The sequence below is a fragment of the Sebastes fasciatus genome, chromosome 8 (assembly GCF_043250625.1).
Source record: "Sebastes fasciatus isolate fSebFas1 chromosome 8, fSebFas1.pri, whole genome shotgun sequence".
Lineage (NCBI taxonomy): Eukaryota > Metazoa > Chordata > Actinopteri > Perciformes > Sebastidae > Sebastes > Sebastes fasciatus.
Window position 1 is genome coordinate 14,706,078 of NC_133802.1, and position 16,108 is coordinate 14,722,185.

Here is a 16,108-nt window from a genome sequence, read left to right on the forward strand (position 1 = left end):
AAGTTGCTCTCCCTCTGTGGGTGTCTGTAATCTGAGCTTCTCCTTCTTCGTTGACATAGCCGGGCCAGCCGCGCATGCTATTAGTGCATGTGAGCGTGCCCCACTGGCTAGCTCACAACCGCCACTCTGAACTGCTCTCATACGGCGGTTACGGCTGATAACGCCGTCCAAACCGACGGCGCCGTTGCGGAAGCGAAGCACCCACCCTTTGGTTAACACTGTTAGCTCTGTCATCAGTGTTGCCATAGTTTTAGAGATGTTAGCAGCCATCCCCATGTTGTGAGCTGTTGTGCGGAGGCAATAGAAATGCTCCCAATCTTGCATTTAGCACCTTTAAAGGAGACAACATTTGGTAATATATTGCTTTATTCTGGATCCTGAACAAATCCCAAAGATAGAAATGTCAAAAGGATTATCCATCAAGGCAGGTGTAGGGGTTCTACTTAAGTAGGTTTTGGTTATTAGCAAATTAATTAATAAATAATAATATAATTATTAATATTAATAAAGATTATCAATAAACATTAATAATAAACGGGGCACCACCCTGGAATCAGGGACCAATGACCAAAACGTTAATATAGTCTCATTATATATGCTAAACTATCAATTTGGAACGTTGATTAATAATTAAATTAATAACTATAACCAAAATAGATAGTAAAGGTTGAAGGATATCGGAGTTCTTGACATAGCAGAGGTTGGCAGTATTCACTCTTGTGCAACATTAAAAAGACCAGCATGTATATTCCACAAACATTTATTTACAAGATAATAAAGGTTCAAAACACAATATTAATCTAACTAAATAACTAAACTAAACAAACCAAACACAGTGTGTGTGTGTGTGCGTGTGTGTGTGTGAGAGAGAGAGAGAGAGGGGGGGGGGGGAAACAAGATGGCGTCTTGTTTCAAAATGTCTGTATTGCCTACAAACAAAATGGCGAGCACTGTAAAACTACAAAGATGGCTGAATCAAAGATGGCGGAATCAAAGATGGCGGAATCAAAGATGGCCATCAGCATGTCATCACATGACCTCTTTGTTCTTCTGAGAAGAAGGACAGAGAGGGGGGGGGTGATGTGGGGTTAAGATTATCTGAAGCTGTATGTTTATGTTTAACTAATTCACAGTTTCTGTATGTGATCTTTATGTGTGTTAGATATGCAGTGGGTTAGAAAAGATGGTTAGTTGCATGCAAGACCTTGTCTATGTGAAGCATAAACTAAACACATCAGATGTGGCGAAGCCAGTTACCCAAAAATCAAATACAGATAAATCAACACAGTCAAACTCAATGAATAACATTAAACCAAATCAATACAAGTACTTTCTAGAAATCAAAGTTGGACAGTCTTGCTCAGCCCTGTGCGATTGCTAATGCTAAGGCCCAGTACGTTACCAATCCATGGAAGAACCGGTTTTGTGATTCCATGTGTTGAAGTTGTGGTTCCAAGTCAAAGAGGTCGTCTTTGCTGTTATTTTGGTGCTAACTTCTTTGCTTGATAGCTTGAAGTTAGCTGGTGAAAAGGGCAGAGCACTCGCGTCGTCTGCCGTTTGGTTCCTTGGTTGCAATGGCTGTTTCCTAACAGGCCATTGATCAGAACCAGAACTGTTTTGCAAGTTCTGGACTTGAGAGCCGTTCACCTCAACCAGGTCAGCCTGGGTTGAGTAGATGAAGAGCAGAGAGAGCGCAGCAGCTCACCTCTCACACGTCAGGAGAGATGAGCAGATGAGAAGAAAGAGACGAAAGAGAAGGAACAAAGAACATTCCTCTGGTTTTGTTCTGTGTGATTTTCACACCTAGGTGTGAAATGTTACTGTAGCCAATGAGGACTGAGATGAGTCCTGTGGTCAAGGATCAGGTTACTGAGGTCATGAGGTCACTTGAAACCAGCCAGATGCTGGGTCCCTACACAGGTTTAATAAAATATTTACTTACTTTGGCATTGCTCTGCAACTTCTAAATATTCTGACACTTGAATGGGAATAACAGGAAGTGTCATTGTTAAAAAAAGAGGATTTAAAGGAATAGTTTGACATTTTGGGAAATAACGTTAGTTGTCTTTCTTGCCGAGAGTTATTGATGTCTCTCACAGGCTATGTTAAATATGTAGCTGGAGCCAGCAGCTGGTTAGCTACATATGTACTGTACGGATATCAATCTCATCTAACTCAAGGCAAGAAAGCAAATAAGCATTATTTCTTTTAAATGTTTCCATAGTTAGAAGACGTACGCGTCCTTTCGAGAAACCAAATATCACACCAAAAAGTACATTTCAAACAAGAGTGCTAAAGACAAATAAAATAAAATCAGTATTAGGAATAATAAAGTAGAGTGATGCTAGGCAGGAGTGCATAGTTCAGTAGGCAGTCTTTACAATTGAAATGAAACATCTGCGATGAGCGATCGAGCTTCAGAGTTTGTGTTACTCCTACTGTATGTCCAGCATATCTTTGGTTCCTCTCAGCTCGTTTCAATCGGCCGATCGTCTTCATCATACGGGGTTGACGAACTGGTAGACCAGTCTGCGTGATACGTCGGGCTTCCGAATGATGCCTTTCTTGTAGTACTGGCGTATCGAGCGACTCAGTTTGTCATAGTTCATAGCTGGGCGGTTCTTCCTGATGCCCCAAAGCCTGGCCACGAGAGCTGAGTCTTCTATTTTGAAAATCCCTTTGGACAGAAGAAAGAAAATATACTCAGTTTGGATTTTGAAGTGCTTGTTTGCTTTCTTGCTGAGAGTTAGCTGAGAAGATTGATAAGCTATATGTGAAGAAGAAAGGTATCAATCTTCTCATCTAACTCTTGGCAAGAAAACAAAACCCCAAATGCTGTACTATTCTTTTAAGTAACTCTAAGTACCCCTATTTAGCATTTATAATCAGCATGAAAACATTTAATAAATGGTTTATAACACACTATAATGTGATATCACCTCACCTTTCTCTTTGTTAAGCCAGCGGATGCAGCGGCTGTAGTTATGAGGCTTGAGGAGCAGCTCTCGGAGGAACTGCCACAGGTGGATGGGCTGGTTGGGGTAGCTACGCCTCACCTCTGGCCAGGAATCATCATCAGCTGCTGACGTAGGAGAAATTTTCAGAAACCAGATGTCACTTTCACCTTCTCTTACCTCAGCATTTTAATCAGTGAAATCATTGTTTTAGTTAGCTGTATTGAAGTCGAGTTATAACCAAGAACTTACCAGATTTGCTGTCTTGTGGTGGGCAGCGCTCCTTCATTGCTGCAGCTAAAGGAACAGACAAGAAAAAACAATCATGTAGCAGTTTACACCAAACAGAATATATTTACTGTTGGTCACACTGCATTTGCTTCACAATCAGCCTTTCCTGATTTGCAAACCGTAAAACTTGATGTAGGTTCATTTCCCCCGTGTTCCTGTTCTTACCAGATCTCCAGATGTCCAGATGAGCATACAGCATGTCACCAAACTGCAAGGAGCGTTGTCTGAAGTCTGCTTCTGTCATGGAGCACAGATCCCTCCCGCTCAGCTCCTGAAACATGGCGCTGACCTGCGGCAGCCTGTGCAGGTGTTCGGTCCAGAGGAGCCACTTCTGAACGTGCCCACTGCTCCAGTCCAACGGGTCTAAAGAGAGAAACACAGAGAGACGAGGCATTATTTTACACTGTGCCCACATGTACCCACCTTAAATCGGGACATTATTTTTGTTTATGGCTAGAAGGTAAGACGCAAATTGCAAAACTCTTGCGAGAAGGTTAAGGTTAGGCAGTGACCTTGAAGGGTTAAGGCTAGGAAAGGTCATTGGGCAGTTTTTGCAAGTTTTTACAATTTGTGGGGTACCATCTAGACAACCATTTTTTTTTCACCAATGAAAACATGAAAATATCAGTTCAATAGGTCACTAACAGACGTATGGTTTTGGTTTTATTCTGTAATCCAGAGTTTGACCCATAGGGACTAAAAATCGGTATATCTCTGGCTCTGTTGCTTCAATCTTGTCATTGTTGTTTTTAATTGTTATGCGTGAATCGCCTTTCATTATTGGAGTAACTGTCAGGAATCATTTTAGAAAGACTGCTGCAGCTAGTAAAGATGTTACAAAAAAAGAAGAAAGTTTGATGGAAATGAATTTGACAAGTTGAGTAAACTGTTAAACTGGAATTAAACCGAACCAAATGTTAAAGGTGCTGAATGCGAGATTGGGAGCATTTCTATAGCCTCCGCATGGCTCTCAACATGGCAACGGCTGAGCCGGCGGCTCGCAGCTAATGGTGCTAACAGTTCTAACAATGAAAACAACGACAACACTGCTGACAGAGCTAACAGTGTTTACCTGAATGGGAACCAGAGGTTGGATGCTTAGATTCCGTAATGACGCCATCGTTTGGGACGGCGTTATCAACTGTAACCGCCGTAGGAGAGCAGCATCGTGAGCTACATCCACTAAAAACACACCCCGGCGATGTGAACAAAGCACAGAGAAGCTTGAATACACAAGCTGCTCGGAACAAGAACACACAGAGGGAGAGCTACTTCGTTCTCTGCTCAGGTAGACCTCCTCTATATCTTTAAATAGCAAATAGTTGTTTGCTGCTATATTAATGCTCAGGATATTGAATAGAGAACCTTAAAAGGATATGTGATTAAACGAAATTGGGGAAGATTTATTAACCAAACCAAACCTCAAAAACAAAACCTAACACTGATGTTTAAAGATTCAAGTTAGGGTTAATTTAAAAGGCCACGTGACTGGTTTTACTTGTCAAATGTTTACCAGTCCCAGAGTAGCTACTACTCAGGTAGAGGAAACAGGTTGTAGGATTCTTCTTCTGTGGCTTCAGTGACTTTACTGAGTAATATCATTTAGGCTCAGAAACTACATATTTTTAACATAAAGTCTGTATTATAAACCGGGGGCGTAGAGTTTTAAATTTGTAAGTATATTTGGGACAAATAGTGAGGATATCTCTGCCTCTTCTGCTTTAATTATGACCGTTAAAAATAAAAAAAAAAACTCTCTTTTGCAATAATAACGTGACACTAAATGACTGGCTTACTCTTTCAAATGATATGCAGTTTCAAATTATGAGCCCCCATAAATGTGTTTCGTACTTTCTGAGTTATGGAAGAAGCATGCTGTATCAAAAGCAAATAATCCCACAGGCACTTTATAGTTTTAAGGCGGTAGATAAAGACTCAGTTCATAAGGAGTGAAGATGATCGTCTGTCAACATTGAGGTTTGCACAAGGTGGGCCAGGCCTCCGATGATCACCAGCTGTGTCGCTCTGGATGTTGATGTGAGAGCAAACAAAGTAACGACGGCTTCTGAAGGTTTATTTTATTTGACTGCAACTTCTGCTCGCACGTTCTACAGCAGGTTTGTCTATTCAAATGTCTCCCTTTGATGCAGGGCCGGCTCAATAGGCCATATAGGCGGTCGCCAAGGGCGCCACCTTCTGGGGGGCACTGTTTACCCTCGAAAAAAAATAAAAATAAAAATTTAATTTTTTTTAAATTCAGGTGGGCACAAATCCTCATTTCTGCATTGAGGTAACAAATGAACAAATAAATAAAGTGCACCGTTCCACGCGCATCACAACAGCCCAAGTACGGTTCAGGACGTAAGATCGCTAGGCGGACAGATGTCAAGAGGCACAAATATCTAGCATTTTCCCATTTTATCTTCATAATGAACAGATCCAAACATTCAGGTGTACAAGGGAGAAAATGGAGAAAAGAAGAGGAGGAAAAGAAAGCCCAATATAGAGGTGTGGTGTTTGCCGATGGGTTTGGGGGGCACCAAAAGGCCCTGCTTTGATGATGATAATAATAATATGACATTAACCAGTTGTTTCCTGTTCTACCTGGTGCAATGTTGAGCAGTTTGCAAGCTGTGTCGACATCCTTCAGCACTTCTCCCACCACCATGGTCTGGACCTGCTCCAGGCAGCGCTCCTCCACCTGACCCTCCATCTCAGACGGGGGGTCCTGGGGTTGGCTGGGCTTGGCCGGGCTCGTCTCCGGAGTCCTGGAGGGAGGAGCGGCGGGAACCGGGGCCTCTGTCATCCTCAGCACCCAGGGGCTCTCCTCTATGGTTAACCTTTCATAGCAGGGGAGGTAGACCCCCGGCCAGCCGAGCTCAGGCAGCTCCAACAAGCTGCGGGGCGGCTTGATGTCCTCAGTCTTGTCCAGCCAGGCCATCCTGGCGTCACCATGGGGGTGGCTGATGTACAGAGGTGAGTGCACGGTGTAGCCTGTGTGTTCACAGCCTGGACTCCCCATGCTCATGTTTGTTGAACACTGGAAAGACGAAACCATTGTTGTTATAAAATGTGTGTCATAACTGATTTCCACCCAACCTGACATTTCCAACAGTGTCTCTGAGTTGCATTGATGCTACCATACCCTAATGCTCAATATTTAAACAAGCAATCCTAAAGTAAACTTGACATTTGTTCCATGGTATTTACTTTGCTCGGACTTAAATATGAAATCTGTCATTCCAGCTTTGCAAACTGGAGCCACTGCGACTGTTAAATTCATCTGAGCCGTTGTTTGTCTTTAAACGTGTTTTAATGTAACTCAAAAATCCAGTTTCGTATTCTCGCATTGGTGAGAATTCATTTCAGATTCTCTCATGAATCTATACGTTTGGGAAAATATCCAGGTCAGACGAGTTCAGCTTGTGTGAAATTGTGACCTTACCTCCCATTATTTTCAATATCAGAAAGCAATCTACAGTACTCCACCTTTAAATGCAGATAAAGAAAGGAAGCCTTGTCTGAAACTCCAACTATAAGGAAATACAAAATTTTATGCAATTCCCAAATGCGTGTGATTTACGTATCACAGTGTAACACCCAGCGCCTTTTGGAAATATCAGGTCATCAAGGTGGATTTTAAATTAATTGCAAAATAAAAGCTTGATGAAAAGAGCATAAAGGGTGGGACACATATAATACTGTGGATAAAGGATAAATTGCTGGAGTGTATTCATCACGGTATGAGTAAGAGAACAGCTCACAGGGCTGGGAGTGGTGCCGTATGCTACTGTTTGATTAGACACAACGATACACCTGTTTCCATTTCAACTGATATACTTGAATAGAGTAGAATATATGTGACATTACAAAAGACACAAATGCATGACAAAAGTTTGTGAAATAGATAAAAAAAGTATTAGACTGTTCACACTGAACACATTATGCTGAATGTTATTCACAGGCTACCTTTTGGTAAACATTGACTGTGAAGTACTGACAAGTAGATTGATCATGTAGCTGATACTCAGTCCAAAACAATGACACATGGAGCGAGGTGGTGTGATAAGGCACTTCTCAAAAGCTGTTGGAGTTTTGTTAACAAAACAGACCTATAAATAACTGATAAAGTTATTTAAGTATATCTTTGCAGGACAAAAGAGGAGGCAGTAATGACACCAGTGTTATTTATTGCCTGTAGCCAACAATTTATTTTCCTAAATTACCACAAAGGTTCATCACCTTCAGAGTTGTGATTAACTGTGTATAGATTACCAATACCAATGCATTTAACAAATGTCAAACTAGAGGAATACTTGTACAAGAAAACACTTCCTAGGTGCATGGCCTATAGATGTCTATACATAGACATATTATTTCCTCGCCTGCAGCCATTAGCAGTTTAAATGTTTAGCGGTGGTAAAAACTTGCTCTTCTAGATTATCCGTTCTCTCTGAGACAAATGGCTTTACTGCGTGCGTGCGTGCGTGCGTGCGTGTGTGCGTGCGTGCGTGTGCGTGTGTGTGTGTGTGCGTGTGTGTGTGTGTGTTCCAATGAAGGCAGCACGCTCATGAAGGCAGGTCTATTATTTGCAGTCTTCTATTTGGAGTTGTGTTTTAAACCTCGTTAGATAGCAGCCAAGCTGATATGAGAGGAGATATGAAAAGTTCTGGTCATTCATCGCCACCTGCATTCCTCTGTTCTTTAGACAAAAGGTGTTTGACACACACGCACACACACACACACACACACACACACACACCTTTATGAGCTGTTCTGTGTCTGTTCAGCTAAATGTCTACATGTGGCTGTATCTGTATGAGCGTGCATGTGTGTGTGTGTGTGTGTGTGTGTGTGTGTGTGTTACAGGTCAAAAAGTGGCAGTAAAAAAGAGAGCGAGAGAGAACAAGTAATGTAAGTTATATATTTTGTATCTATACTCACAATTTAGCTTTTCTCTTCATACAAAACACTGATTCATTGAATCAACTTTCCCTTACAAAAAGTGATTATTGCCATTTATCCAATTATAAATAGGTAAATTATTAAAAAATAAACTGGGGGGGGGCAAAGATGTTAACTACAGTTGATTATTATCTGCATCCCAATTTGAAATACATCACTTTAAATAATATTTGATATGTTTACTGGTTTAGACATCATTATAAAGAACTCATTATTATAATCACAATCAGTTGGAGCACTGGCAGGACAACAGGTTTTGGAAGTAATAGTAGCAATAGCATTAGTGGCAAAATAGTCTGCTAATATGACTGTAGAGGAAATAGTGGGAGCAGAAATATATCAATACATTACAGTTCTAACAGTAATTGCATTAACTGTAGTGTACATACAGTTATAGTAATAGTAGAAGTAATGGCAGTAGAAAGTAACTAAAAAAAACTTCAAAGTCAATTTCTCTTTTATGCTAATGAATATTTAATTTTAGAGTCAATATACTTACAATAATTACTAGTTACTATAAATAACGCTTACTTTGCATATTACCATGGGATTTTACCTAAGAATATGTAATAATCAGGGTTGGAAATTAGCACCAGCCAAATGCTGGTAAAATATGAAAGTGGCTGCTAGATTTGATTCACTCACCACCCAAAAAAACAATGGTGATCTATGGAGTGGATGTTGGAATCTATCAGCCACAGTGGCAGATGGACAAAAAAGTTAATTTCCAACCCTGGTAATAATTGAAATAAATAATAACAAACATGTAATCATCTCATAAAATATGAGCCAATGTTATAGATTAAACAACCCGACTGTATAAAATAGTGGCTCAACTTGGACCTGCTACAGCATCAATGTATGAGTATTAATAAACCAAGAATATAGTATATGATAATTTTGGTATTTTTAGCTGATGTAAAACTATGAAAGCAGGATTTTTTTTACATTTGACTTGTTGTTGTAGGAAAATATAAATTTTATTATTTACACCTGTGCTTTGACTGTTGACATGTCACAATATCTGCTGTGAAAAAGGCCGGTATTATTATTATTATTATTATATTATTATATTATTATATTATTATTATTATTATTATTATTATTATATTTATTAACATTTATTTTATATAGCATGAACCAAAGCCACACATCACAGCATTTACAGCCAAGGCTAAATGTCAATGCTTTTGCCTAGATGGGCCTTTTTGAATAGACAAAAATCATCAATAAAATCTATTTAAAAAATCAGCACAAGACACAAACTATTAACAAAAATTACCATAAAACTTAATGACAACACTAGAATCATACATCACTTGTCCCACTTTAAAAACTGCCACAATCCATTTGAAGTTCACATTTTGATGTTTATTTTATGGCCTAAAAACTTCTTCCACTACTGGTAATAGAAGCGTTAGCAGTGTTAGTAACAGGTATTATCATGTGGTAGTAATAATAGTAGTATAGTAGCAGTAGAAGTATTAAGAGTCTTATTGTCAGCTGCTGTCTTACCTTGTAAGTGTTGGCTTCAGTAGCGTTTCCAAAGCTGAGGCCTCTTCTCTTAAAGTCAAGGTCCTTTGGAGACTCTATCTATCTTGCCCTCAGGTGAGGATGTGCTATACTGTAATTTTTCGTCTCCTACCCAGCACTCACAGCTGGATTACTTCTGTCCACTCCCAACTATCGATGCACCTTGTTTGATTCCTGGTCCAAGCCGTAAGAGTTGGACTTATTTGGGACACAGTGCCTTGGTGACATATCAATCCTGAGAGAAAGGGAGTGTCCCAATGAAGGAGGTTGCTCCCTCAGAGTGCCTACTTAATAATGACCCGGGGCAGTTCTGCAGTATTCATGCAGAGTTCCTTCAGTAAACAAAACGTGGTGAGTCGTAACGGCCCGGGGAGAAGCTGTGAGGACATCCACAAAGTTTTTACAAGCATTTCTAGAATTGCAGTTTTTAAGGATAATATTCAAACTGTGTGAACATAAAGCTGAATTGATCCAATCTGATCCACTGAGGTGATTGTGTCAAAGGTCACCGTTCTGTGTGAGAGGTGGGGGAATCATTTGTGGGATAAATCTACAGTAGAAATTTAAAACCAGAGGAGCTTTGAAACTCAACACAGAAAAAGTGAAATCACACTTTATGAAGTGTCACACTCGCTGTCAAAGTTGTTCCACTGTTGGGGGATTAGCACACTGTTTGCATACAGTAGCTTTCCATTGCAGTCAAGCAAGTGAATGGTGAAAGATATGGTCCCCAACATGTTTGCTAATCAGTCACCACCGGGCCTTCTGGGGATTACATCTATAGCACAGAGATGAGTAGGAAGGAAAGTGACATATAAAGACAGATAGGCTCTAATATCGCACTGTAGTGTGTATTTCTATAGGCTTGAACTCATATGACACCAGAAAGGCTGGCTATGGAAGGGACATAACATAGAGCAGGGGTCACCAACGCGGTGCCCGCGGGCAACAGGTCGCCCGTAAGGACTAGATGAGTCGCGCGCTGGCCTGTTCTAAAAATAGCTCAAATAGCAGCACTTACCAGTGAGCTGCCTCTATTTTTTTTAAATTTTATTTATTTTATTTTTTTGCTATTGTTGTTTAAATCAGACTTGCATGTAACTTACAAATGACAACATATATATATAAAAACACTTAAAATTTAAAATGTTTTTTGTGTTTAATATAAATGAACTCTGACCTAGTATAGTTCAAAGGTCAGTATTGTGCGCATGACCAAAACGTAGCGTTTGTTGCGCTCATACAAACAAGCTAGCAGACGCAACGAAAATGAGGAGAAGAGTTACCCCAAAAAATGGCAGAAAAAAGAAAGAAAACATATCATTTTCACGACGAATGGGAGGTAGAGTTTTTTTTTACCACTGTGAAAGGATCCTGCGTGTGTCTCATTTGCGGGGCAACTGTGGCGATAGCAAAGCGGCACAATGTGGAGAGACATTTCACTACATGTCACACAAGCTACCATGCTAACTACCCACCGGGCAGCGCACTGCGAGCAGAAAAAGCCCGCGAGTTAAAGGCAGCTTTGTGCAAACAGCAGTCTTTTTTCACTAGACCGGTTAAAAACTCCCAAAAAGCAACCGAAGCCTCGTTTAGAGCTACGCAATTCTTGATGAAGAAAAAGAAGGCATTTACAGACGGGGAGGTTGTCAAAGAAGCAATGATGATAATTGCTAAAACTGTGCTTGAAGACGAGAAGTATGGAACCGATGTACTCTCCAGTCTCTCCAATGTTCAACTCGGGGCAACTACAATGGTAAGAAGAGTGTCGATGATGTCTGGGAACTTGGCCGACCAGCTGGACCGTGATCTGGCGAGGTGCCGGTGGTTCAGCATCCAGTGTGACGAGTCGGTGGACAGCAGCAGTACGGCTCAGCTGATGGTCTTTATCCGGATGGTGTTTGATGATTTCTCCACAAAAGAAGAACTTCTGACACTACTGCCCCTGAAGACAACTACGAGGGGAGTTGACATTTATAACGCAGTGAAGGAGTTTTTGGTGGAAAAAAAGGTGCCGCTGGAAAAGCTGGTATCAGTGACTACGGATGGGGCTCCTGCTATGATCGGCCGACACACAGGATTCGTTGCTCACTGTAAAGCTGACCCAGAGTTCCCAAACTTTCTGCAGTACCACTGCATCATACACCAGCAGGCCTTATGTGCAAAAGTGATCTGCTTTGAGCACGTAATGACTCCCGTCGTGAAGATCATAAACAGCATCCGCTCCAGAGCTAAACAGCACAGAACATTCAAGGTACTTTTGGAGGAGCTGTCAGCTGAATATGATGACCTGCTACTACACACAGAAATCCGATGGCTCAGCAGGGGACGAATTTTGCAACGTTTTTTGTCACTTTTGGGTGAAATCAAAGAGTTCATGCAGTCCAGAGGTGAGGACACCGTGCTGCTGGAGGACACTGAGTGGATACTTGACCTTGCATTTTTAACGGACATTACTGGGAAACTGAACAGTTTGAACTGTGAGCTGCAAGGCAAAGGTAAAACTGTCGCCGATATGATAAGTGCTTTAAATGCATTTAAAGCTAAGATGAACCTTTTCTCTGTGCATTTACAGAGAAAAAAAGTGCTGCACTTTCCCTCTGTGCAGATGGTGCTGAAAGACAATGCTTCTGCATCTGAGGCTTTTGACAAAGTTGCAGAAAAGTACTCTCAGGTCATAAACAGAGTTGGGCAAGAGTTTGAGAACAGGTTTTGTGACCTGGATCAGCTTGAGCCATGTGTGTCGTTCATTTCTAATCCTTTCATGAACGTAGACATATCATGTATTGCTGAGCAGTTAAGTGCAACATTCAGCCTGGATGCTGAACAGGTGGAGATTGAAATTGTAACACTGCAAAATGACCTCCACCTCAAAGCCCATCAGGCTGCACCAAACTTTTGGTGCCTTCTTGACACAGAAAAGTACAGTGGTGTATGCGCAGCAGCTATGAAGGTTGCAAGCCTGTTTGGTTCAACTTATCTTTGTGAATCAGCCTTTTCTGACATGAACTTCATCAAGAACAAACACAGAACACGCCTCACTGATGCACATCTGCAAGACTCACTCAGAGTTGCAGTGTCAAGTTACACACCAGAGTACAACACACTGGTTAACAGCATGCAATGCCAGGCTTCCCACTAACTGACAAAGAAACAGATAACAGATTTGGTGTCCAGTTCAAAGTGTGACATGATTTATTTAAAAATTTGAGAGTTGATTTTTGTATTTTACATGAGTTATTATTTGTACAAACATGGTGCAAAGTAATTCATGATTTGTTAAAAAATGTTAGTGGCTAGCTAGTTAAAATGGGATATTGTGATTTCACAAGACTGTCGTAGAAGTGATCATTTTCAAATGTTTGAAAAATTTGAAAAACATGTGCACTTAGAGAAAATATAAAAATAAAGTGTTGCATATTGATATTTATCTGTTTCTATATATTTGTTGTGAGAAATCATTAACATGATCAGTGTTTTCACAAAGATAAATATCATTAATTATTAATAATAACATAGAGTTAAAGGTAAATTGAGCAAATTGGCTATTTCTGGCAATTTATTTAAGTGTGTATCAAACTGGTAGCCCTTCGCATTAATCAGTACCCAAGAAGTAGCTCTTGGTTTCAAAAAGGTTGGTGACCCCTGACATAGAGCATAACATCCATGAAATATAGATAAATCACCCCCACGGGAAAATAATGGTTATATAGTTGTTTTGAAAGGTTGAGAAACCATTGTCAGAAAAGTTGAATAACTGGTACGCAGAGCGAGCACAGGAGAGGGAAAGAGAAAGTGAGTGTGTGTAAATGTTTGCTTAAACTAAACAGTAGAGTTTGTGCGGTTGTGTTGAAATATTCTAAAGAGGTGCTGCATGTGTATCCACCCACAGAAGTCATCTTTAAAGGCCTTCTTGGAAAATAGTAGAACAGCAGCTTTAGCAACCTGCTCACAACCTGTTACAGTAAAGTCTTCTAGCTTGAAGTAAAAAAAAAACTATCTCAACTTACTGCAGCTTTTTAGTCAGTTGGATCTTCACAGAGAGTCATTCAGCAGCTAATCTTGCATTCACCGAGTTACCTTAATACGTCCCTTGTGCCTCACTGCAACACATTTAGCATTCAATGTGCAAATGTCAAGCGAGTGTTGCTCCCTCAGGCAGTTTGGTTCTTCTGCTCGACAGACACAATAGATCGTAATGATGGTGAGACCCTTCAGAGGAGCTGCTACAAGGCTGCTTTTAACCAGTGAACCTGCAGGCTAACGTGTAATCTGTAATCTACATCTACTGGCTACGATGATCTGTCTCTGTCAGGTTTAACATTTGAACTACAGTTATTGTTTTCTTCAAATAAACCCTCAATAACAAACGGCTCTCATCACTCTTGACATTTTTATAGTATTTTGAGGACTCACTGCCAAAGCAGAAACCAATGCACTCGTCTTGAATTGACCCAGCAGCATGAGTGAATGTATCTGTGGTGATTTGGTTGGAAGCGACTGAATGTAGAAACCTGGCTCGGTCGTCTGTAGAAAAATGGCGAGCAAGAATAGGTACCATATATAATGCATTTAATTGTGCAATACTGTAAGATAAGATAAGATAAGATAAGATATACTTTTATTGTCCCCGTGGGGAAATTTTTCCTGGACTCCGTCCAACTGCAGTTACAAGCACTAAATGAAAACAGCATCAACAGCAATACTAAACGATTCCACACAAGACAGGGAAACAGTTCCACAGAAACAGATGTTTCAACACATACACAGTCCACGTACATAATGGCACATACTATCACACACACCATGGCAGGTATTGCACCCAGGTAGTGCACTGTACCGTCTACCGTCTTGCCCATATTGCACAGACAATAGCCCAATATTACACAGATGCAACATGTTGCACTGTCCCTATTTGTATATAACTGTCTTGTTATTTTTTTTGTTAATTTAAATGCTTCTTTATCCTTAAAGCTTCTATTTGTGCTTTGTTGACATAGCCGGGCCGACCCACACGCTGTTAATGCAAGTGAGCGTGCCCTACTGGCTAGCTCACGACCGCCGCTCTGCACTGCTCTCATACGGCGGTTACAGTTGATAAAGCCGTCCCAACCAATGGCACCGTCACGGAAGCGAAGCGCCCACCCTCCAGCTCCCCCCTTCTCAAGATCAATCCATAACCTTAACCATCTTGCGAGAGTTTCGCAATTTGCATGTTACCTCCTAGACATGACCCCGTCTCAGCCGTCACCCTGTTGAGAGCTGTGCGGAGGCAATAGAAATGCTCCCGATCTCGCATTAAACCTTTAAAATGTGAAGTTGTGTTTTTACTGCTTTCTTAATTCAATGTCATAGTGTGCATTAAAGGTCTTATTGATAACATTTTTATGTAGACAAATATTTTAAGAAAAATAATACATCCACAGAGATTTTGGAAAGGTGCCCAATAAAAGTGTGGCTTTTCCTAAAAAACATATTGTGATTGTGAATTAATCAACATTTTGACGGGTGGAAGATATCTGACTTTTGGTTCCCACTTCAAACGAGGCTTGTGAGCAAATAGTATAACGTTGGTATCTCTGTGTCGTCAGCGACCAAGTTGTGTGAAGTGAATGTAACGGGGGAGGGAGAATTGCGACATGTAGTAGTTGAATGTTATCAACTGCACCTTTAATCCTGTGTTGTTCTAATTTTAATGCAAGCATGTAAAACAAAACTAAATCTTAGCCAGAAATTCACACAAGTTCATGCCAGAGGGGTGAATTCTGTATTCTTTCCTGAGTGTTATAAGTAAAATTTAAAGTATTGAAGATTAAAAATGCTGTTGCAGTGTACTTATTTTCATCAGAATCATCAGAAAGCAGGAAAGAAAGACCCCCCACATTTGTTTTGAAGTCCTCATTATTTTTGAAGTCTCAAGGTCGGCAAGTATGCCGATCGTGACGGCATTATCAGCTGTAACCGCCGTATGAGCCCAGTGCAGAGCGGCAGCCATCAGCTAGCCAGTGGGGCACGCTCACATGCACGAACATGCACTAAAAGCACAAATGCGGCCGACTATGAAAACAAAGCACGGAGAAGTTCGGACTACAACACACACAGAGGGAGAATGACTTCATTCTCTGCTCAGGTAGACATTACTCCTCTATATCTTAACATAGCAAATCGTTGTTTGATGCTATATCAATAGATATCGTATGGAGCACCTTTAACAAGAAAACTGAAAGTAGACTATGTGATGTCGTGTTGTAGGAACTAGTAGAGGTTAAAAAGTATAAAAAGCTAACGATTAACTATGTGGAAAGAAGAAAACACATGGCGGTAATATAAAAGTTGGCATTCAAATCTGTGTAAAATCATGACTT

At 40.6% G+C, this 16,108-nt stretch overlaps 1 protein-coding gene across 2 annotated transcripts; it reads right to left on the reverse strand.

Moving 5' to 3' along the window:
- Nucleotides 1–1,923: 1,923 nt before the first annotated feature.
- LOC141772574 (SAM pointed domain-containing Ets transcription factor-like) lies at nucleotides 1,924–9,921 on the reverse strand. Of its 2 annotated transcripts, none has more exons than XM_074643698.1 (6): nucleotides 9,726–9,921; nucleotides 5,850–6,285; nucleotides 3,411–3,608; nucleotides 3,207–3,251; nucleotides 2,945–3,079; nucleotides 1,924–2,677 (listed from the first exon to the last, which is right to left on the reverse strand). In XM_074643698.1, exons 2-6 carry the CDS (start codon nucleotides 6,271–6,273, stop codon nucleotides 2,499–2,501), a joined length of 981 nt encoding a protein of 326 aa, XP_074499799.1. In that variant the 5' UTR covers nucleotides 6,274–6,285; nucleotides 9,726–9,921; the 3' UTR covers nucleotides 1,924–2,498. The 2 variants fall into 2 exon arrangements, with proteins under 2 accessions (XP_074499799.1, XP_074499798.1); XM_074643697.1 differs by having other exon boundaries at nucleotides 2,945–3,082.
- Between the last annotated feature and the right edge of the window lie 6,187 nt (nucleotides 9,922–16,108).

Coding starts and splice junctions, on each gene's coding strand:
- LOC141772574 (XM_074643697.1), bottom strand. CDS start 6,273: ATGAGCATGGGGAGTCCAGGCTGTGAACACACAGGCTACACCGTGCAC. Junction 3,252..3,410: donor TCTGGACATCTGGAGATCTG/GTAAGAACAGGA, acceptor CTGTTCCTTTAG/CTGCAGCAATGAAGGAGCGC. Junction 2,678..2,944: donor CTGGCTTAACAAAGAGAAAG/GTGAGGTGATAT, acceptor TTCTGTCCAAAG/GGATTTTCAAAATAGAAGAC.